This window comes from Colletes gigas, unplaced genomic scaffold (genome assembly GCF_013123115.1).
Source record: "Colletes gigas isolate AHSC1104 unplaced genomic scaffold, ASM1312311v1 Colletes_gigas_Sc00008, whole genome shotgun sequence".
Lineage (NCBI taxonomy): Eukaryota > Metazoa > Arthropoda > Insecta > Hymenoptera > Colletidae > Colletes > Colletes gigas.
Genome location: NW_025106637.1, coordinates 2,710,374 through 2,734,762, shown reverse-complemented (window position 1 = coordinate 2,734,762; position 24,389 = coordinate 2,710,374). Strand labels below are relative to the sequence as shown.

Sequence of the window (24,389 nt, the reverse complement as noted above, 5' to 3'; positions counted from 1 at the left end):
ATTTTTTTCCTCCGTTTCTCCTCGCGACACGAAACGAACGGCATAATTTCTTACTACTGCGCGACAGAGCTGTCCAGGGAGTAACAGGATTTGTTTTTATAGAAACGATAACTCGTTTCTACAAAGCGTGTCAACTACCATTCGAGCGAAAAACGGATCTATGCAGATCGTGGAAAGTAGTCGGATCACTTTCCAATACCATCGACCACCGTAAATTTCCCTTCGCCTTGTAATCACGGTCGCCTCTATTTAAAGCGCGCAAGCCACGCATGTAACAATTTCTAGCAGAATACGTAACACGTTGATCGATGCGTGGAACACAGTCAGAGGGAAATTAGTATTATCGGATCGTAGAATAAATTTTTGGAGTTACTCACGATCGCTGGCAGGCGCGTCTAGTTTTCAGGAAACGGTACGTACCTGGAAAAAAACCATGTTACGATAATGTAGTATAATTAAGAGAATTTCGTTCTAATATGGTTAAATAATCGAGGAATTCCCGGTATGATACGTGATGTTTTTCTCTTGTTTTTTTCTGTGAAAATGATGCATGAGAAATTTTTATTCCAATCTATCGGAATCGCGAATCCGCGAGAAGTGTACATATTGTTCGTGTCCGCTAAAATTTTTACGAAGTGTTTGCATTTTTATTGTTTCGTATATACATGTTAATCCTCGTAAATTGATCGTGGAATCCGTGGGAATAATTTGAAAGTAATTTTATGCGTTCACAACGCTTCGGGGAGGGAAATCCTGTTGTTTGATAATAGTTTTACAACTTTTCGGTTGATAATATTCAACCGCGACCCACGCTTTGGGAATCTGTGGTTCACATGGAAACATGCAATTTCATGATTTTTGGTCAAGGGAACAGTAATTGGGTCTTTCGTTTGGACAGTGTTTGGTCAGCCGATTAATAATTATAGTGTCAGTAATTCGGTCAAACACATTTTACGGGACGACAGCAATGATTTTCAAAACGTACTTTAAATTATTGGATGTCTACATAGAAGTAGAGATTCTGAGAGTTGCAAGAGAAAAAAGAATGCAATATTGCCAGAGTTGATCGTTCTTGTTAAAGGATTTGTGTTGATAAAGAGGTACATGCGTGTATGTACTATAATTCAGAAAAACAGCAGATTTAATACAGGAAAATCTGGTCCATAAATCTACCGTTAGATTCGTGTCACCGATTACTTTGATCACGCGTGAGTTTCGACGTTATTTCGTAAGAGAAAAGCCTCGTTTGCCAGTATTTGTGGGGGAGCGGCTAGCAGGGGTGAATCCCCAGGCCGTAAAAGAAACGGTGCAGGTGGCGTGGGTCCAAAATTCGGTTGCCAGGGCAGGGGAACGCGTCGAAGGGAGCGTAAGCTGGTAAGCAGAACCGATCCGTTCGAAGGCGGTTGGTGGTCTGAGAGGACGGATGTAAGCGCGCCTCCTTTCGTTCCTTTCCCACCACGGAGGTAGCCCACGACGGCGGACCACGGGGTCTCGAATGGTGGCAAAAACAAAAGTCGACGAACGTACGATACGTTCTGCTCCAAGTGTCGGGGAATACTAGCGGCGTCGTGGCTTCGGAAACCGCCAGTTTCCGCGTGGACTTCGGCACGACGAGTACGCCGATACGCGACGCGTGTGTGTCATCGTCGACAGTTCGCACAAGCGTGCACACGATCCCGTGGATTCCCGGGGGAAAAATGCGTTCGTCGAGTGTCGTTTACGTGCTGCTGAGTGTTCTGGGTGAGTAAGCGAACTGTCCAGAGGCGTCGTCCTCGGGAAAAACTTCCGGAACGAGTTCTCCGCGGGACTCCGTTTCGAGAGTCCTCGTCGATAAGTTACACGCGTTGGTCGATACCGTATCCGTCGCAACGCGTGCGCATCCTCGAGCCCCGATCATCTTAATGGAGACATCGCGTCGTTAACGCGCTGTTCGACCGGTCTTTGACGAGACCCGGGCACCCTCGATGGGCAGAGAAAAAAGAATCCGGGATGCCGTGCAGGTGCAAACCGATCGGGTGCACGCGGCTCGAATGCGAAACGCGCGATCCCAGGACGGTGTAAACACGTATTCCCCGACACGTGCCGCCTACGGTCCCGCGGGAATCGACGCGGACCGGTTAAGTGCGACCGCTATTTCCGTACGAAAGTACCGGGAGTGCGGCGAAAATTGTGGTGCAACAGGATGGTTCCGCGTTTCGATACGACCGAGCAAACCCGGGGAAGAATTTACATACGCGGCGCGAGCCGAAATATCCCCGGGACCGGCACACCGCAGGGGAAGACGAAACGAACGGTTCTTTATTTATCGTCTGGATGATATGTTTGTGCAAGAAACACTTTGTCGCGAATTACAGACGTCCAGGGTTTATTTTTTACAATTGCGAAACTCAGAAATATTATTTGGCGCCAACTTGCATTGAATATCCTAAGTAGAAGAAAAACCACGTTTCAATCTAATCGAGAACGACGAATGCTTTTAGTAAACGTATTCTAAACATACGTTCGATCGAGCGCAGGGCTAGAAATTTAGTAGCAAATTCGAGTTTCGATGAATTCAAATTCTGGACGATTCGAATAACACTCCGATAACGCTATCGGCCACGTTTTGTTTGTGATTCTGGGTTATGCATCGATACATATTCAGTGTATGGAAAATACAAAGCTTTAAACTCAATTTTCTCGCGCAGCTTCATGTAGTGTTTTCTACGAATTCTGATCATTATTATTTATGGCCAGAACTATGCACAAAAATTTGTTCCCGAATTCGTAACTAGAGCTCTCTTTTACCCGTAACACAAACACTACCAATTTTCGTAAATTCGAATTGTAAATTCGATTATCGATGAAACAAAGTGTATGTAAAATTGTAAGAAAGTTTATGACGAACAGTGTGTGCCACGGAAACATAAAGACACAATGGATAATATATCAGCATTAATTACAAAATATAATAATTCATTTCTATTTATATCTTGTACACGATGCGGTTAATAATTAAATTTCTATTTTGTGAACCAACAAAAAAATTTCATTATTTCCAAACACCGGTCGCAGGAAATAGAAGCCCCGTTATTCGGGATAGTTGTTTTTTGTTTTCGTTTCGAACAAAATTTGCCCACGTCGAGTGCACATGCTCTTAGCAGGAAAAAGGGTTAACAAAGAGAATCACACCTGAACGTGTTGCTGTCCGTGGCACTTTCGACGTTATATTTCCCCCAAAAAGCGAGACCCGCGCGAAAAAAGTTTGTTTCGCAATTTTTCAAGCATTTTTTGTCGCCGCGAGTTTTCGTGTATCTCTTCCCATTAAGCGGATAATCCGAATGGCGGTCGAACACGTTCGTGTTTCCGGTCAGCATCTGGTGTGCACCGACGACGGCGGACGGCGACGTCGTCGTCGCCAGGCTGAACACCAAGGGAAATCAAGCGTTCTCCGCTTTTATTTGCATAAAATGATGGGACTCGCCACGTCACGTTCGAAACGTCGGCCTCTCGACTCCGGGGTTCGCGCGCGGCCCGTTCACGCTGATTTTCCTCTCGAATTTCATTACGCGTCGGCCCCATAGGTGCTACACGACTCCGCGGAAAACAACGCGCGTCTCCGATCATTAAGTCCGCAAGTAGATGCAAATTAAAGGACTCGCGCGTACCGGCTAGAAAATTTTCCCGCGGAATTTTCCAGCGGTCTGCAAATTTCAAAACCGCGGGATCCGATATTCCTGGAGCTACCACGACGCTGATACGGCCCCGTCGGGCTGCGATATCGGGAGGGAATACGACGAGACCACTGTGTTAACAAAGGAAAATTCAAAAGGAAGAAATTCCCTGCTTCGTTCCTCGAAACGAATAAAAAAATGCAGGTGTCATAAAGGTTTCTGTTCTTCTTGATACTTGATTTAATCGTCTAACGAACAATACATTGCGTAAAACACGATCCTGAAGTTTGTCGTGTCATTACCACATGGCACGTTGAAGATTCCAACATCTTGCATAACAATTTCAGCGTCGAATCTTTTACGAAACGCCTTCCGCATCGAAACATTTCGTGCACAGAAATATTTCCTCCCTTCAAGGATACGATGCAGATGTGGGTTTCCAGAATTCTATGCAAGAATTCGGGACGCATAACCCTGCCATCGATAAAAATCTTCAAACCCGATTTACTCCTTAATCCTAATTCTACCTGTATACAACAAGGTTTGAATAATTTTAGGGCAGGTTATACTACTTGAACAGGAATACAATTTTTAATAAAAATAGCGAATGTGAAACAGTCCTAAATAATTTTTTCAAATTCTGTATTCAGAAATATGCAGACATGACTCGTACGAAAAATTCCAATTATTCCTGTAACAAGTTACATTTTGGAGGGTGGATTTCACCCCTCTGAATCGAATATTTGCATACTTCTGCCAGTACCATAAATTTGAAAACTTTCACCTGTCGCAATGAGGGTGTATTTGGAATACCTTATTGCGAAATCGAATGAAACGGAGAGTGACGATAGTGTTTTCCGATTTTCGATTCGAAGAAAATATTCGCGAGTTCCGGTTCACCCGACACGTAGATGTGAATCGCGTATCTCGAGTTTGACGCGTCATTACCAGCTCGACGGAGCATGCGTTCAAAATTTCAACATCCTTCGTAACAATTCCAGCGGCGAATCTTTTACGGAGCCGGCTCCCACATCGAAACATTTCGTACACAGAAGTGGCCCGTGCCCCGTAAGGTGTACGAGGCACGGAATTAACGTCGTTACGTTTTACGGCCGCCTCGTCTGCAGAAACTGATTCGTTGTAAGGAGAAAAACGAGCGAGGACAGCACGTAACACGAGCGAAACACCGTCGCGCGGCGTTTCACGATCGCCAGGGAAGGAGGGAATCGTTTCTACAGGAAATAGCGGCGCAAAACGTGGCCGGGGACGGGGGTCTGGCGCAGGAGGGAGGCAAGTAGAGCTTTTCGAAGACCTTTGTCAGCGTTTAGTACTCAGACGACCGTAAGAATTTTGCGCTCGCCTCGCGTTGCGCCGTACGGTTTAATGGCTATGCACATGTTTTTCGCGTAAATTCCCTTGCGCCGTGAACGTTCCTCGACGTCAACTCGTCTGGGTCGTTCCCCTTGCACCCCCAAAATTGTTATATGCTGCTCGAATAAAATTTTGACGGACTCGAACGGTCCGTTAGAAATTTTTACCGCGAAACTGACGCTTCATTTGCTCGCCGATTTCACGGATTCTAAATTCCATGCTTTTTACCGGAATTATTTGTTAGCAATCTATGTCGAATTCTGTATTCTAGTTAAAAGAGGAGAGTTACATTAAAATACTGGAACGAGGGACCGTAACAAAGCGGAGGCGTATGTAAGGCAGGTCGAAGAAAGGGAAATGCAAGTGAGAAATCACGCAAAGGATTAGAAAGTACCTGAAGGAAAGCAGGCTAAGGTTGCAGGGTCAAGCGTGGAGCCTCCTAATTTATAGCCGCCGTGACTAGTCGTTTGACGTAAGAAAACCGTCAAATTTAAACGATGGCTTATTAGAATGCAGTCATACTTAATCCATAAGGAAACGTTCTACTTAAGTATTACAAACGCGACTAACGATGCAACGCGGAGCAGGTAAAAACGTAATCTGAAAGCTGAGAGTCAGTCAACCCGTGCAATAAACTACACTTCATCGTGGCGAATGATAATCAGATATAGATTAACGCGAATCTACCCGACTTGCACAATAAGACAACCTGCGATTCGGTGTTACAGATTGACTCGTATAAATTAAATAATATAAACTCCGTTTAATCTCGAACGAAACTCGATGTCGTGGCACACATGGTGACTTTTATTCGATAAACGTTTCTCTACGAAGTAACATGCAGAGAAAACTTTAGTCGTACAAGACTGGACGGATACAGAGGTTACGGAATTGGTCCTCCTCGACCATCCATCTTTGTATCGGTCAAACGAACCACGTGAATATCGATAACCTGGTCTTATCATCATCTATCACAAGTTTCTACCCAAGTTTTTCCCACCCTTGGTTCTTATAAAATGCCATTTCCTTTCTATCGCTCGTTGAACGTTTTTATTCGGGAAACTTTTGGAACGCCGACGATATAAAAGTTATTTTTCCAAGACGTTTGTTTTTATTATTATTCTGTGGCCAGTAGCTCTGATTGGAGGAACGAATAAAAATCTTCAATAATGATTCTGAACAATTTAGTTGATTTCCAGTGTTTAGAAACCCGATCCATGATTCTCATAATGCGGATCGCGTAATGTTGATTCGCTACGCTCTTTAAAGTCAGTAACGGATCGATCCATAACGGATAAAGGATAGAATCTAGCAAAACGCAACCGTAATACGATGTGCGTCTGTGGAACCATAGGAATCCTCTTACTTCGAGTTTGTTACATTTCTCAGACCTCGTGCACGCACTGGGAAGGCTCAATTAGGTCTTTCGAGCAATCTCTCATTATACCAGTAGCATTCACGCCGTACAAGCACTATTTTTATGCTGTTAACCCATTAACTGAATCATTTCTTAACCAGAAACTCTCGCTGCTCGCATAATTACGAGTGGCTAAAGACGAGTTAATTTGTATCGCTCGAAAGAAATGCGTATCTGACGTAATTTATTCCGAACGTGTAGTGCTTTCACCGCGGGGGGGAATAAAAAACAGGCACATCGGTAAAGACTCATTTGTCTTGTCGATAGGAAATGCGAGTTTAGCGTGATCTATTCATGAGATATCGCGGTTTCACCGCGGAAACAGAAAATAGAAAATACGTTCACTCCGCAACGAGGGTAATTATTACATTTTTGGGGCTCAGTTAACAGAGAAAATAAAACCATCAAAGTTCGCGTCTATGAATTATTTTCTGTCGCGCTACACCGTTTCGCATAAATTTCACATTGCGTCATGACTCATAAACAGATTTTCAATCTGGACTAATTAAGGCTTGTTTGCTTCATGAATTTAAGCTCCGTTCGAAAGCTGCGGAAGCTTTTCATAAAATATGCGTGGCACTTGGAAAAGACGATATAAACGAACGCGCGGAAACGATTTAAAAAATTTCAACCTTTTCGACGCCGGACGATTATACGCGAACAAACAAATTCGAAAATTCTAGCCAAGTTTTTCGAATACCCGTTGGTGATTTTTTCGCATTCTGTAATTTAAAAATTCTTTAATTATTACCCGCAACGTCGAATTTATTCCAGCTCGAAACCGATTCGAAGCTTGATTACGCGCACGTTTTATCAAATTCGACGAAGAGCCGTGAAACGTATCCCGTGTGTCGTGGGAGCGCAATCGATAAAGAAAAATCCTCCCGTGCCTTAATTCGAATTCAAATCTCTCGCGGAACAGACAGTAACAAAGTAAACAGCGTGTCCGAACCTGGTCGATCCGAAAATCATCCAAGTGGTCGCACTCGTCGGGCGACGTATCAGTCGTCGACGATTGGACGAATAATTGCGTCCGAAGTGGCGCGTGCACCGTAAAAATCTCGGTGCAGAGAGCTCGCGCAGCCCAGAGAGAATACATTTCGCTGGAGTACGAATCGATTGATCGGCCGCCCGTGGATACTCGTAGACACCGAGATGGGGACTCGGAGGAAACAGAAACGACGATAGAAAAAGTGGCGCGCGAAGGGAACGCCACGACGTTTGCGTCCGGGGCTCATCAAAAGGTTAACTTCTCCTTCTGCATCAGAGTCGAGCAAAGTTCATTTCGAATTTATTCTTTATTCGAATTCGATGGTAGCAGTTGCCCATCGCAAAAAACTTGTTATTTAAACCGATCCTCGAGCCTAGAGGTTCGAGAGATTTTTGAGAAAATGTCTAGATCTGTCTTTGCCTATCTCTGTGGTTGCATCGCCTGAACACGCGTCCCGGGGAACGAGATTCGCGGACCGAGCGTCCAGGAGTTTCCGTGCAAGTAAGCCTTTTTCTCTCCACTTCGCGTACCCGCCCCGGCGCGGTCGAAAAAAACCCACCCAGACAGATGGGAGCATCTATTTTAGATTGAACGAGCGAGTGGCGGGATTGTTATCGCTGCAAATATAATTCGCGGGAATCAATACCGTTCCATCATCCGCTTGTGTCTTTCCTATTACGCGTCAGCGTCTGTTTTGTCGTGTCCTGGCAGCCGTGACGGACAATGAAGATGATTCGTTTTCACAGCGTTTCGGCGCCGCGTCGACAATGATCGCGTCGATAATAACGAAATTCAAGTAACGCCAGGGCTGGGCCCGTCATTTATTCGGAAATATTTATTAGACACGAACGGAACCGGTCCCGTTTTGTTTCTATCCCGGCGCGTCGTTCCAACGGAACGCTATTGATCGTTACTCTTTATTGCCGATTCAATTCACTCGCCGCCGTTTGTAATCCCGTTCATAAAGCTCCAGGTTTTCTCCAACGTCCCGGCAGAGCCGCGCTGTCCGCAGACAACGTTTTACGCGGTTACCTTTCCACGCCCGCATTGTCTGCGCACAGCGTTTCCATCGAACGCGTTTAGGTAAGACATCGACCACAGTTTGGCTTCTACCGACAAGGGAACACTCAGATTATGACCTTTGCCATTTGGTAGCGTTATAGATCCGCATCTACAGGTGTAAAATATTTATTTTTGCCTCGACAAGTGTTCCTCTAATATTCTACAATATCGTGGAAGAGTTTTCGAACCTCAAAGTCAATCACAACGTTCGAAGCAACCCCCAGTTCGACCCATATGTCGTCTCGCGTTCCTCGAAGTAAAAGGAATTATGTAAGGAACGCGTTTTCCAACAATTCCTGAAATTCCAAGCAACGACACGCGGATATTAAACCAGAAAGCGAACTCCAGAAATGTTATGATCGATGGATCCGATGCTGGGAATTGCTCTGTGCAGAGTCTAGGGAAGATTACTTTCTCGCGAGCTTTATTTAAAACACTATTAAACAACACAGATACCAAATCTGTTACTAGGAAAGAGGCCACGCAATTAAGCAAAAACTAAGCATACTGTTCGCATTACTTTTACTCGTAATACCACATTCTTTTTAACCTGGAAGCGATCGTTCCTTCTTCCTACAAAACATCGTAATTATACACTTGCAGAGAGCACACTGTTAAAAAAAAAAACACAACAGCATACCTACCGCTCCAGTCGCGACGGTTTCAAATTTTCCTTGAAATTAAATCGGGAAAAGGGAGAAAAAACCTCCATCGGGGAACGGTGGTTATTTTAGAAATTTTTGTCGTTCGTCTGCAACGTTTTAACGTCTCTTTGTCCGCCGGCGAGCGTCTGGAATCCGCGGACAGCGGCGTACCGGGTTTACAGAGACGCGAACAAGGATTGTTTGTTCGATTGAAGCGACGAACGGCGTCGTCATTGAGCAGCTATCCCGGTGTTCCGAGCCACCCTCGAGCGTGCAGTAACCACCCCCGTAATCGTGCCCGCTCACAATTCACGATGCATACGACGCGCGGCACCGTGGACGTAGGCTATGGGTATATCAACCGGTGTACTACCTGATCACCATAAAAATTTATACGCCATCGTTCGCGACCGTAAATTGTATTATCGAATGCATACCTTCGGCTCATCGTTCCTCCGTCCCTCCCGTCACCTGCCACCCCGTTTTCTGTTTTCTCCCGCCACCTCCGCGCCCCAGTGTCCATCCCTTCCGCCTAGCCACGGAGAAGAGTACCTCTGGGCTCTTGAATTTTCCCAGGTTTACGGGAGGGGGGACTCTCGTAAAAGGTTCGCCGCGGGATGCACGAGATGCACGGAGGGAAAAATGTCGGCAATAAACCGTCCGTTTTCGTATTGTGCGCGGCCTGGCGATAAATTACTGCTAAATCGACAGAACCGTGACCCCCGCCAGGAAGAGCGTCGTTACGCTTCCGTGTAATGAACCATGCTTTACGTACAGAGGACTCTTATTGCGATGGCTGGATCGTTGTTTTCGAGCCACCATCGATTCCTTTGCGAATCGATCTCGTTCCGTTTCTGCGCTTTGGATGGATGACAGAATCAGAATTTTCTCACGAAAGACATCGTTAAACCGTATTTTATACCGGTCGAGGAAGTATTTAAGTTTCGCGTGTTATTTAATAGCGGCTTGTAACGAAGATAGGGAGTCGAGAAATGTAAATTAGTAAATTCGAACGAATTAACTGTAGAAAGCATTGCGCATTTCTTTCAGTGGCACTTAAGTAAAAGCATGTTCGCAAGACAATTATTGTACGTAAATGTATTTCAGACTTTCTACGTACTTCTTCTAACCATCTTTGATTGCCAGTAATTATAAAATTTGATGCAGAACGATAAGGTTTAAATAAGCAAAGTTTTCTTTGTGTTGTAAATCACAAACTGTGAAAGTGACCAGGGTCAATAAGATTCGAGGCATTTTCAAAACCTTTTTAAAGTCATTCCTAGTAAGAAGTATCATTGTTTCTTCCGCGTGGGGTGGTCAGCTTTTGCGAAACCTCCTCCATTTGTTCCCGTGGCTCGGAAAACGTGCGATCAGAATTTTTCGCAGCGTCTCATTTGCATGAGAATCCGATACCACGATTCCGTTTGGAGAAAACCGAGATGGGAACAACGATTATCCTAATGCAGACGAATTCACTTTCTCGAGCGAATAATCTCGATAAAGTATGAAGACGCCCGACTAAACGGCCCGCAAACGTTACTTGAAATTGACGACGTGTACGAGGGGTCGGCGGCCGCAATAGTAAGTGAAAGCTTTTAAAAAACGGTGAATGGGAAGCGTATTAATTTGCATTTAACGCGTACGCGTGACGAGACTTCTCGAAAAAGAAAATCTGGAATAATAAACAGGCTCAGGAGATCTTATTCTCCGAGCGTTTAAAGAACCGAATTTTCTCCTATGCGTTTGCATGAAACTTTAGGGATCCAAAGCCACGTTTCCGTATCATTGGATCGGAATTATTTGGTCGGGAAAGATTAGAAAATTTAGATTGCACGAGACACGGCCGTAACGCTGTCCTGTATCACTTTTTCGACCGGCGAATAACATTTATAACGTCGTACCACGGCGAAAAAGGCACTTTTAAAACGTCCAAATAAATTAAACCCGAAATTTATGGTATTATTTGCATTTATATTTTTCTCCCCCCGCTCGCGGGACTGTAGATATTTAAACGCGAAATCAACATGCGTCGCGTCGCATCGTCGCTTTTTTACGCGCGCGGATAAAAAGTGACAGGCAACGGTAAAACACGGGCACAAATTTTCGTTCCTCTCACTTTTTATATTTTTTTATTTTTTTTTTTTTTTCTGAACGACCACAGTGTGGTAATTGTAACAAATGTTATGAGCAGCGTGATATCGTCTCTGGCGTGCCGTTGCGTTGAATATAGATCAATATTCAAATAGGAGGGTAGCTGGAAGAAGTAAAAAAACTCTGATTCGTCGGCTCCAATGACCTTTTGTCAAATTATATTACGAGTAATCTTGTACCGTCTAAAAATGGTCATTTGTCCTCCCTTTTGGGAGGTTTTGATGTTCCCTGTGGCTCATCCATAAAATAAATGTATCGTTTTATTCGTTTCTGGCGGAAATTATTGTCTTTTTTTTTATCCGACAAACGCGTATTTGCTTGTGACACAACGGTGCGAATGATCGGTGTGGGTACGGCTGACAAATGGCCTTTAAAATATTTTTGAATGCGGTAAAATAATTGTAAATCCCCGAAACAAAGTGCAAATTGACCCTCGAGCGAAAATGAATTTTGATATGCGCGCTCGTTATGTAAAAAATGTTTTCGAAGGCCAAAAATTACTGTCCTCTGTTACGCTTTGTATTTCTGATCGATAGCAGACAAAGAAAGTCATCGTTTACGGTCGGGATCGATCTTGTTGTCGGTCATTAACCATCGAGGGATCGAACTAGTTCATTACATGTACAGCCGCGTTAATCAAGCTGACCTTGCAGAAACATGCAACTAATTAGGAATTACGTGTGCGTTCGACCGAGGAATGTTTACACCCTGCAGGGAGGAGCTTCGTAATTGGGGGAAAAAGAAACCGCGAATAATTTAAAACAACAAACACGACAAACATTTCAATTACATGGAATTGAATTCCTATTTTTGGGTCACGCTGTAAAAGGGTTGAGGAACGCTGCTCTACAAGCACCATACTCTGTTTGGAACTATAAAATACTCGAATAGTTGAGCATTCGGATGGCTGAACATTCGGATAACGGAGGTTTGTTCAAAGGAGGTTCTATTGTACGATCTAACCTCGGTGGAAAGTTCTATTACCTAAACACTATGGTACTCGAATGTTCTATTGCTCCGATAGGAGCATTTTAGGTTAACAATATGACCGCCATCAGAGCCCGACTTCTGTTAATGGCGCAAGAATGAAATTTCGCTCCGTCTTAGGTAGTAGTCTGGCAATGCATATCTAGCATACATTTAAATAATACATTTCTATAAGTCTGGACAAGAATATCAAAATTATGCTGCGAACGAGAAAGTTGGATAAATTCGAAACGTTGGTAGGTTATCGTATGAGAAGAACTCAGGATATCAGAATTACCCAATCAAAATTCAGGCTATCTAGGACACGGACATATAGAATATTTCCATATTTACAAAGTATCTCTAAATATACTATTTCAGTATTACACTTTTACTACAATATTTCTTGCGTACTTTTTCTCTCCCTTTCTTAACGCTCTATTAATAACAGACGAGCTGAACCTTAGTTCCACCCTATCCTTTACATGGTTATAATCTTTATATGGAACAATGAAGATATAAAAGAAGCAATTATTATAAGTCTCTTGGAAAAGTTTCTGTACCAATACGTGTAAAAATAAATGTGATTTTTTTTTCGCATCTCATTCCAACGAAACTCTTCCTGATCGATTTGTCGAAGCACTTGCCTAATTTATTATTCCGAGGCCTTCACGTCGAAGTTAGTACTATATTATGTAACTGTCTATAACCTCGCGTAACTCTGAACTTACATACTCATTATCCAAGTTTCAGAAATTTGATTTATCACTGTTATCAACAGGTACAAACTATAGTATTCAAACAGTAGTATGGACATGAGATAAAAATTGTTGGTACTAAAGTACAACTCTTCTAATTTTAGTTTACGTTTCATTACTATATAATAACCTGATCTAACTTGTTTTTAGTACAATTTGATTTTTGAAAGAGCAATATTTGCGCCATCGATCGTAGTTTCGTTTGTAACACGGACGACGGCCGAGAACCGTAAGTGGGACAAAGAAAAACCGATGATCTCGAACGATTTCGGGGAAAATTCCAGCAGAGCACGCGAACGACAGATCTGAGTACGATCCGAACGCGCAGGATTACACAGTCGACCGATAATTAATCGGCGTATGGATGAACGACAGAGCGATTAGCATGAACGTGCGCAGTAGCGATATTCGAATCTGGCTGTCGTATGCGCAACAATGCTTTGGAATTCCGACTATATTTGCCAGGATTAAGTACTGCTCGATTGGGATAGCAGCCAGATGATAGTGCCGCCTCGATTTCGAGCCGTCGGGGGCCCCGATAATATTTGTATAGACGAGCCGTGTGTTTGCCGTCGCATTTTCGACTCTTCCTTTCCATATTCATCAAAATGATTATTTTTTTACTCTCGCCGAAACGTTTACCCCGTGCCTTTAAATAAGTGGAGAGCTCGAATGCTGGCCAACGTTTCCAGTTGCTCCACGAATTTTATCCCCTGGAATTTTCTACCGCCCGGCGGCGGGGGGAAAAAATCGCGAACCTCAGGGTATTTCGACAATATTTCGCCGGTGACTTGGCTCTCCTTTTGCCAGGCTGCTCGATAAAAATGGGAATTTACAAACGGAAGGACGTCGAAAAAGTTACACGGTAATCGGATGATTTTTCACGGAAAAACAAACCGTGAGCATACAGTAGAAGTTTGTTTCATAACTTTCCGTTATCGATAGATTTTCAAACATGTTTCTCTCGAAAACGAATTGTTGTATAAAAGAAAAAACAAATTCTACTGGATATTTTCTGCTTGTTTTCGAACAAAAAAAAAAAATCGTCTATCTCCCGATTATGATACGACGACCGTGTATTAAGCGAACAGGTAAAAACACGATGTTTATTTTGAAAAACGTAAGGATATGTATATGTAATTGAACGAAACGTTGCGTAGGGATTTAAATCCGAACGATCAGGATGGAAAAGTCCCCCAACGATCGAATAATAGAAGCAACGCTCGGAATTCTAAAAACCGACGTCGGTCGCAATAAAACGTAACCGACCTTCCCATAAAGTTCTCTTTGAGCGACATATTGCAATGCACGGGGTATTTGGCAAAGCATAAAGCGTAAAAACAGCGGTATAGCTCAGGGTCGCGCGTTTCTTTCTTCCGTAGGACGTTGCGCCAGAGAAATCGATTAACTACTTACTTTAGCCCGAAGGTCGGCGATGATCGATCGATCGAGCGGTGATCGAAACGCCGGTTCAAAGTGGTGTCGTTTATACCGTCGTTAATTTCGTCCGGGCTGGAAGAGATATCGATAGCAAAAAGGAAACAGCTCGCGGCAACGTTTGGCGATAAAATACTAAACGCGGGGTAAAAATAGAGGCGAAAGGTGAACACGGGGCTGGGGCTCTGTAGTGAAAAAGCACAGACCGTATCGTACAAATATCCACGGAAAATATCTGTATCTATCCGTTCCGCGGAGAATTTTTACCTTTCAGCGATACCGGACCCGCTATTAGTATGACGTTCGGTTCAAAAGCCCCGGCAAAGTGATTTCCAGAAATAACTTTTGTCGAATGGCCGTTCCTCTGGAAGTCTCTGCGGTGAAACAGCTTGCTCGTGAAAAACGGATCGGGTCGGCGAGGTATCTTTTCTGCTTAACTTATCACAGACCCCCGGAGTCATGCAAGGCAGCACCGCACAAACGAACGCCCGAAGACTATCGCCAGAATACACATATAACGGTAGTTTGTTCCAGAGAAAACAATTATCTACGAAAAAATGATGGCTAGTAATTACGTAAACATACTCCTATACAGATTTATAATCCAGTTTTATCGCGTGCCAGTCGTATAATCAATAGGAATTGCTGAAACTTCTTTGGGTGCGTCGAGTCAAAGTAAATTTCAAAATAAACGTAGAAGACAGCAGAAATTATAATAGTGGGTATAGTCATTAGATAGAGAATGGAATGCCCTTTAAAATGAGCGTTCGAACCAGTCGATAGCTCAATTAGTTCCCAAGATATGAGGATTTTAGTTTCAAGTCGATGCGGTGGCTGGTTCCGAAGATATAAGGGTCCGAAGCTTTTGTTTACGTTCATTGAGATGAATGAACTCGCGCGCGTGACAATAGTAAACAGTGCGTAGTAAATTCTTGGAAATACTACGCCCGAAACTAGGTCACTCGGTCACGACTCACGTGCGACAAAGAGGTCCGGCGCGACGCGTCAGACGGAGACAGAGATAGTCAAATTAAGAAAAATACCCTTTTACATAAATTACGATATCTCGAAAACGGATAGTCCGATCGTCAAAAACCAAAAACCATTTCAAAGAGGAAGCTTTGCCGCCGCTGACAAAACCTTAATAATTAATAAAACACTAATAGTTTCGGAACTGCAGGCGTCTAAAGTTTTGATATTTTTAATATGCGTTAATAGGCTATTATACGCGAACCGGGCAGTGAGACAGTCGAATTAAGAAAGATACCCTTTTACATAAATTACGATATCTCGAAAATGGATAGTCCGATCGTCAAAAACCAAATAGAATTTTAAAGAGGAAGCTTTGCCGCCGCTAACAATGCCTTAATAATTAATAAAACACTAATAGTTTCGGAACTGCACGCGTGTAGACTTTGACTATTTTTAATACAAGTTGTTAGGCTGTTTTAAGACAGTAGAAATTGAAGATTCTCTCCTTTCATCATTGCTATATATACATTTCCTATTTATATCGTAAATTAACCAGAATTTGATACCAAATTTTGTCCAGTTTTGTAGAAATATCTATCTATAAGTTTTCAAACTTTGATATTTGATAAAAGAATCTGATTTCTTGCGTGTCCCACCTTTCACTTTCTCACACTCGTCTCGACGGTAAATAATTATACTCTCCGACTGGAGCAATCAATGAACAAGCCATAAATAAACAAAGTTTGCTTTGTAAATACGTACACGGCGCGTAACATCGAAACGTTTCTTTTCGACGCCTTTCTAAATGACTTTACGAGAAGAAACTTTTCCTAGAAATTTCTCTCGACCGGATTCCAAATTTAGAATCGTCAACGCATCGAAACTTATGCGTATTCATAATGAACGAAACATAATATTGAGCAAGCATACGACAGATCGAGCGTACAATTAAATTTTCACAAACCGGTTTCTACCGTTACGCGTCTGTAAATGACACTGGCGTTTACCTTACACGATGTTTTTCTTCACTTCCTGTGACAGGTTTCTCGGTATCCTACATAATTTTTATCGCGTAACAGACACACCAAACCGTTCAAGCGCAACTATTTACCGTGGCAAGAAACGAAAGAACTTAAACGGATCCGTCATTGCCATCACATTTTTTTTTGGTAGCAATTCCAGATAAAGGATACTTGTTCGTGTGGTCGTTGCATCCCAGAGAAAGCGAGCGGTTGAAAATAGTTCGGTTACGCGAATTAGCAGAGACTCGTTGGGAGAACAAATTGTCTTTCTTGATTTCTTTCGCGGAAGAAACAAAAATCATTACCGTGTCGCTTGATGAAGACACATCGAAGACCACGAATGGTTGTATCTTTGAAAATATATATTCTTACTGACAAATAACACAAGTATCATTACCGAGCTTCTCGACAAGGCTTCATCAGACTGCGAAAGATGACAAATCGTCCACTCGAGCCGAAAGCAAAAATTGATAATTGCACACGCGAGAAATAAAAATCAATATTAAGCATCTTGAAGAAGATTTATGAAAGTCAACGGAAGGCAGCAAATTGTGTTCGCAAGCTGGATCAGTCATTATACGAACATTCTATTAGAAATAGAAATCGCTACCGAGCTTCTTGACGAAGATTTATCGAAAACAATGAGAGGCGACAGCTGTCTTTCCAACGTGAACGCAACAGTCAAGAGTTAGAAAACTGATAGTGCCGCGCAAAAGACGTGGCAGCTATTAATGCACTCCATCGCGTAAATATATCAGAGATACGAACGTTGTCAAATTGACTTTTCAATCTGAAAGCAAGTGAAGATTAACGCTTCTAAACGAAATCGTTCTCTTCGATAGCCAGCAACTCCCATATTTTCTCTAACGATCCTTGTAAATCAATACGTTGAACGTCAAACCCAAATCCTTTGAAACTTTGACTTGGAATAAACCATGGTTCTGGTCCAAGTTCCCGGGCCTCGACGCGAACCTCGAAATTGATTTCGACTCGGTGGCACGCAGATCGATGCTCATAGACACAGACGGCCAACGATGCTACATCGAGTGTTCGAGTCTTGTTAAAACTTTGTTATAATTGGGGTTTATGGTACGGATGCCTGGAATTTGTTATATTTAAAGTAATCAAGCGAAACGGGGGCTTCAGAAGCTGATTTGTTTCCAACGAACTTTCGTGACGATTCTTACAATTTAGAGATGTAACAGAGTCAACGTTCTAATTTAACTGAGTGATTACGCTCTCGAAACGAGTACCAGATTCTCGTTCGACGGAGATTCAATATGGAGGTTGAACGTCCGTCATAATACACCTTTCGCGGAATACTTAATAAACTGACGCGTTTCGGGTGTTTGATAGCCGGGTCGCGCGCAGAACGTCGCTACAGTTCTTCATCAGAGCCGGTGTATCGTCCTTTGACATGCACACTCTTTGTACGTAGCAAACCGTTTCTGCTTCTTAGATTCCCCTCGGGCCGGGGGTGGACGAAATTAAAGTTTACTACGGTTTCAATATAATCTCTCGGCATGCACGTACGTACCGCGTCATATATATGCACGTGTATATATATATATATGTGTACATACTCGAATACATATATATCCGTTTGCAGATCAGCTATGCAGGATTCTCCGGCCACTCTGTGCGCGAATCGGGCGAGGAGGCGAGGGCCGGCGAGGTTCAGCAAGGCATAATATTTCGGATGAAAGATATCGCGTGTCATAAAGCGTGGTGTAGTCGTCAAACGAGGAGGACCACGCCGGGCCCGGCGAGCTGTTCGTGAAACGGACGAGAAACAAAGGGTGGGTACGCCGGCGATCGTCCGGGGGTTGGAAGACGACGCAACCCGACCGAGGGACGGGGGGCGGGGGGGGGAGGGAATTCGGGGGTTAAAAAGAATAAGGAGACGGAAGATGAAGAGGCCGGGAAATCAGAGCAGAAGGGAAGGGATTCCGGGACGGAACGAATTCATAACTTTGTAGCGTAGAAAATTTTACCGTCGCTCGTAAAACCGCGGCGCTATACGCCACGGCCAATCGACGCCCGTGCAAATACGCGAGTAAGACGCGCCGCGGCGTCGTTCCGTTGCAAGTGCATATATTCTCGCGCCGCTTATGGAAAAGGCGGACGATGGGTCTCAAAACCGACGATGATCGAGAGAGATCGACGTCGTTCTTCCGTTCCGCGTTACGACCCAATCGTTCGGCCACGCTGCGATGATAAACTGTGGCGAAACAATTTTCGACCCTCCCTCCAACCCACTCTCGGCGAAGCGTTTCATCGGCGAATGGACGAATATGGTTCCCTGGGACCCGATCATCGCGACGAGTGCCTTTTTAAATACGCGTGATTCCCGCTCGTTACGCTCGTTCAGGATTCGATCAACGAGCTTCTCTATAGATTACTATTTTCCTATTAACTTTCGTGTGCTTTGCCTATGAACGCAACAAGGAAGCGCGAATAGTCGTACGATGTCGCAATTGTCCAAGAAACGACTGTTGACAAATGGTCGTAACAGTTCTGATCGTCTCTCGGACGATGGTAATAAGACCAGTGACTTTGTAATACCTGGAACCACGTGACGATTTACTTAAATTACCATAGTCGACAAGTGTGCAATTCCATGACGTTGCAACGAATGATCGAGAACTATTAGTACCATAAGTTCTCGCAAGAGAAGGTGCCTTCCAGATATTAACTGTTGGTCGTAGTTCGTTCAGAGACTTTCCTAACTGACTCGGAGGGAACTTCGACGAACTTGTAGGAGAAACTTTTCATGATCTCCGCTGAAAGTATAAGGGTTGACGATCAAGTACGAGAGCTACGATCTTGATAATTTCTAAGAAATTAGAATCATTGCGTTTCTAATTTCCAACGTGACTCGGTAAACGAAACCGATAAACTGCAATGTTTCGTGTTAGAGATCGTTACAGAAACTCCTCGTATATCACTGAATTACTGTAATTTCCTACACTGAGACGCGGACTTTTATGGCTGTTTGTCGGTCGAACGCGGCACACGGTACCCCTTTATGAGCCCGGCAAATATGTTTGCCGAGCATGAAACGATTCCCACTACCTGGTAGGATTTTAATGGTAGGCAGCGTGAAAAACCAACGCCTACCATGATGCGTTCCATAAAGCGTCGAAGGATGCTAAATATTTTTAAGTTAAACTCTTCGATCGCCTCGATGTAAACCCATTAGCGTTCCTCTTCCAATCAAAAATATTCTTTCGTCGTAGGATTCGCTTCTAATCGAAGGTATTAGCTGCAATTCATCCCGCGGCCGCACCGCGAAACGATCCGCGCGGTATTCGACCGCGAGCTGGCCAAAATGGTGGGCGAGGGGCTAAACGAAAATAATCAGAAACCGATCGAAATTACTTTACATCGGGAGGGCGCGATCGGAGCCATCGAAACGCGTTCCGCGTGCCCCGGTCCGTTGCGGTCCACGGGGACGAGGAACGAATTTCTTGGACGACTCGGCGACTTCAAATGGAATATCGAACGAAATAACGGCGCAAAGGATGCAATCTGATGGCGCGTAGGTATGTGCAGCGTGTGCAGCGCGGCAGTGCGTAAGTGGACGCGGATAAACGGAAACCAAACGTTGAGTTCGGTTAATGTCCTGCGGACAGCCGGGCAGATGAGGTTGCCCTGACGTTGATAGGTTCCAGGGTGGGGGCAGAAGAGAGGATAGCCAGACAGAGGGACGAAGAGAGGGTGTCGAACGAGGGAAAGAGAGGGTTGGTCAACGCACACAGGCAACGGGGCAAGGATGGCTTTACAGGCGAGGGACTGTAAAGTGGTAACCACAGAGCACGGTGAGGGAGCCATCGGGAACAGATTGCAACTCCCTCTTCGCCGCCCCTATCCGCGTCCTGGTAACGCGTCTCACTCTATTGTTTCTCTTTCTTCGCCTAACAGCCTGTTATCTCGCTTCGACGCACGCCTCGCCCAATCGGCGGACGTGTATGTACCCTGACACCACCGCCTGTCGCATCCTCGTTCACCGTACGCGTCCCTGCTTACCTCGCGGGCACAAAATACCTGACAGCCCTATTGCCAGTCCCATTAACAGGTGTTAGAGCGCGCAATTAACTCGAAATCCCAAAGCCGCCTCTCGACCCGGGATTGATCGCTGTCAGTGACTCGTCTTTCTTCCAAATAACCCACCGTTTTTGTTTCCGTCTTCCAGACACTTTTTCAAGCTATCCCTATTCCAATCATCTCGTCGCCATTCGGCAATCGTCAATAATATTAGGGGTCGTTGCACGCGAAACGACCGATTAAATATTTGAATCGTTACGATTTCGTTGAAACAAAACTTTATCAAACAGTCTCTATTCAATCGCGAAAAATACGATCAATTATTGCCACGAATTATAGCAATTCACCCAATGTAATTCTATTCCAAGGAAGATTTCTTGGAGGGTGAAATTTGAGATACCCCGATACATGTGGACTGTTATTAAATCTAACCCCGAACGAAAGAAAGTTTGCTTTTCTTCAATTTTTCTTTTCATCAGAGAGAACATGTGGATCTGCTTACTTTCAATTAACTTTTGTAACGAAGATTGCATACCAAATGTATCGCAGAGAAGATCAATACTGGCAAGGATTGTTAAATGAAACGTTTTAAAAACTGGGAAGAAGGTTTGTACAAATGTATATCTTATTATATCCTCAATTGAAACAATTTTCGAACAGACTGCAATTCTACTTTCTACGTTATTTTTTGTTTGTTTACATATCCGTCGTTGGATTGGAACGTATCAGATTTTCATACTACTTGCGATATGCTAATACCATCTTGCTTTAGTGATCCCATCGCTAGTCGTTACTTACTTTACGAGGCTCTCGACGCTGTGAAATTTTATATTTTGCTTTCCTTCTCCTTCAGTCTGCGCAATCCAACCCGCCATACTAAACTAAATACGAGGTGTTTAAAAAATATGTGTTTGAGAATTTTAAAGCAACGCGTAAACATGGATCGGCGAAATTAGCCTCCCAGTTTCAGCGTTGCAAATAAAAGTTGTATATAAATTACATAATATTTTCCGTACCCTGATCGAATTGATATTGATCGAAAAATAATTGAACTTCGAATAACCACGCAAATAAATATTTTCCAGTATCAAGTAAAAACCATTTCGATATGAACCGTTACGTAGACGTATCGAACGTAGATTGTATCCTTTGAACTTCCGTATCCAGCAAACGTACAGAGTAAAAGGGGACGCGTGGCGCTACAAAATATTATAGAAATATATAAAGCACGAGTCTTCGAATCTTCAAGGGCTCAACCTTAAAGGCTGATTCCTCAAAGCTCGCGTGCAAGGCACGAATCGGAGCTTTAAGGCTCAACCTTAAAAGCTGAATCCTCAAAGCATGCGTCGTAATCGCGTCATAAATTACATGTTAAACGAATTCGAGGCCAGCAAAACGATGATACAACTCCTACTCTAATTTCTCGCGAATTACAACGCGTTCGAATTTAATCAAAATCCTTGACATCGAGTGCAAAGTGTGATCGATTCGCTGTGGAATGACACGGTGACATTCTGTGGCACTGTTAGCAATAATTACTCTGGGCATGGTACATCGAATTTATGATAGACAGACTATCGTGCATAAATTACGATATTCATATTTACATGCACGTAAATTCGTTATGAGTGCAATATGTTTTGTATGCTCGATATACATATATTTGCACGGTTATGCAAATTTGTAAAATAATGTTTGATTATAAATAGAATAGAACTATCAAGGCATAGAAATATGCTCTTGGACCGTGTCTCGATCGTTCGATCGCAGAAACGAGGAGAAAAACAGGTTCGCTGCAACGATCTGACCGACTCTGTGAAGTTCCGAACGCTGGTCGGCCGATTATAAAACTCCGGGCGAAAGTTCCGTCCGTCTTTGAGAATCAATATCGGATACCGCGTATCCTGAGAACAATTTATTAATTTCCCGGCCATTCCCGCGGCAGATAAGCAGGATACGTTTCCTCCGCGGACGGCGTACGGGCACGGAGGAAATTCGTTATGCATAGTTGCACGTTATTAGTAGAAATTCTCAGCATAGAGTGCTAGTATCCCGACGTACGCGGATACGGACGCGAGCACACGGGACCCGTACGATATAAAACGCACCGAAACTTTGCCATCCGCGGCGGATTCCGCGAATTCTGAAAGTAGTTTCTTTTCCCGCGCGATAAATGGCAACCGCAGAGGCCGGGAGGCAACCCCCCCGCTAATGCAGCTTCGCGCGGGGTAAAGAGGGGTATTGGTGGGACGAGGACTGCGGAAAGCACGATTAATCAGGATAGCTGCAACTACGTTTGACTGAGTCGCTATCGACGACGGAACAGTACGCACACAGCACCCTCGACTGGTTCCGTTTAATCAAATTCACGGATTCGGGGCGGAAACAACGATCGAGGAGCCCGGGGAGAATCACGGGACCGGCGATGCTAGTTGAAATGGCCGCGTTTACCTCGTAACGTCTCGTCGTCGTTGCGACGAGAGAGCCTGGATGACTGGAGAACACGCTCGCAACGCGCGCGAAATTGGAAGGAAACAGAGAGAGAGAGAGACGAAATCCTATTTTGCAGCGGCTCGACTATGCTTTTTAAACGACGGTCCGAGCTGTGTGTTTGTTACCCGTGGTACCCAGCCCCCGCGACACCCTCGTCCATCCTTCGATTCTTCGATCAGACGCTCCGGAGTGGATCCACGATCGCATTGCTAGCCGATGCACGTACGCGGTTCCCGCTTCCGCTCGCAATTTGCGCGCTCTGCGAAACGAGTGTTGGAAAATCAAAGAGAGCCCGGGCATGTCAGAAGGGGCTGCACGCGAACGGGGAAAGACAAATATTCGAGACCACCCACGACCTCGGTAATTGGACATCGAGACGCAACTGCTTAGAAAAAAGGATCCACCGACAAAGTTACTGGGACAAATAGGTTCCTTCATAGATATAGAAAATGCAAAATAATAAAGAAGATGAAGGGATCGAACAGTAAACGAACCTTGAGCATATTTCAAAAACAAAAAGGGATCTTAGTATCGCGAAATTGCACGAGTTTCCTCTCCAAGTATATCGAAATAGTGAATCGTGAAACGTCTGCCCGCAAATATTTGGTCCGCGGGAAAATTCTGTCGCTTTTACGAATGCAATGTTTGAGCTGCTCGTAATAAACGAAAAAACCTATAATCGATACGGGGTTTCCCGGCGGTTTATTGCGCACGGTTTGAGCAATACGATTTCTTAAAAATGGAATACTTCTTTATGGACGACGTTGCAAGACCTTTCTTTTCTCGGCGTTACGGTGTGCGAATAATTTGTCTAAATACAATTATAGGAAACAATTGGATCCGCTTAGTTCCCGTTCTCGTGCATCGATGTACCGCCTTTGTCGTTGTTGATTAATCCCCCGTGATGTAACCGAGTTACGTGCAAGACTACCAGTTACACCGATGAAAATTCGAAGCACCGTAACGCCAAAGCAGGCGAGAAACATTATATGGTGGAGGCTGAGCGTCAGAGAGGCAAGACACGAGCGCGTATGATGAATATACGCACCCACCTCGATGGATCGTTGTACCGAGTACATAAAGGCAGCAGTACATAGGACTAAAACACATATACATACGTATGTACGGATTGCAATGGCAATTAAGTTTTACGGCCCTGCATCCAGGGAGAGACGCCTGTTTCGAACGCGTTGAGTGCCGCTCGTAAAACCAGCTAGGGATAACTGCAGCGCACCCTGTTTATCCCTTTCCAGTGCGCTGCAGGTAGACGAGAAATGCGCCCAAGTATCGAGCACGAACGACCGTGTACGCGGAAAATCGCTGATCGATTAAAATCACGACGATCGCGAAACATCGTGCGACGAATTCGTTGGCGATTGACTTTGCGAATCGAATTACTCGCCTC

The 24,389-nt window shown here is 44.1% G+C and overlaps 2 protein-coding genes across 2 annotated transcripts in view; one reads left to right on the top strand and one right to left on the bottom strand.

The window, feature by feature from the left end:
- Positions 1-24,389, bottom strand: part of LOC122396978 (RING finger protein 17) — a 216,158-nt gene that overhangs the window by 166,430 nt on the left and 25,339 nt on the right. The gene's annotated exons all lie outside the window — the stretch shown is intronic.
- Positions 1,654-24,389, top strand: part of LOC122396678 — a 45,952-nt gene continuing 23,216 nt past the window's right edge. The window contains exon 1 of the mRNA XM_043395271.1: positions 1,654-1,740. Coding sequence (XP_043251206.1) covers positions 1,698-1,740 — 43 coding nt within the window. The 5' untranslated portion in view covers positions 1,654-1,697. The remainder of the gene's footprint in view (positions 1,741-24,389) is intronic.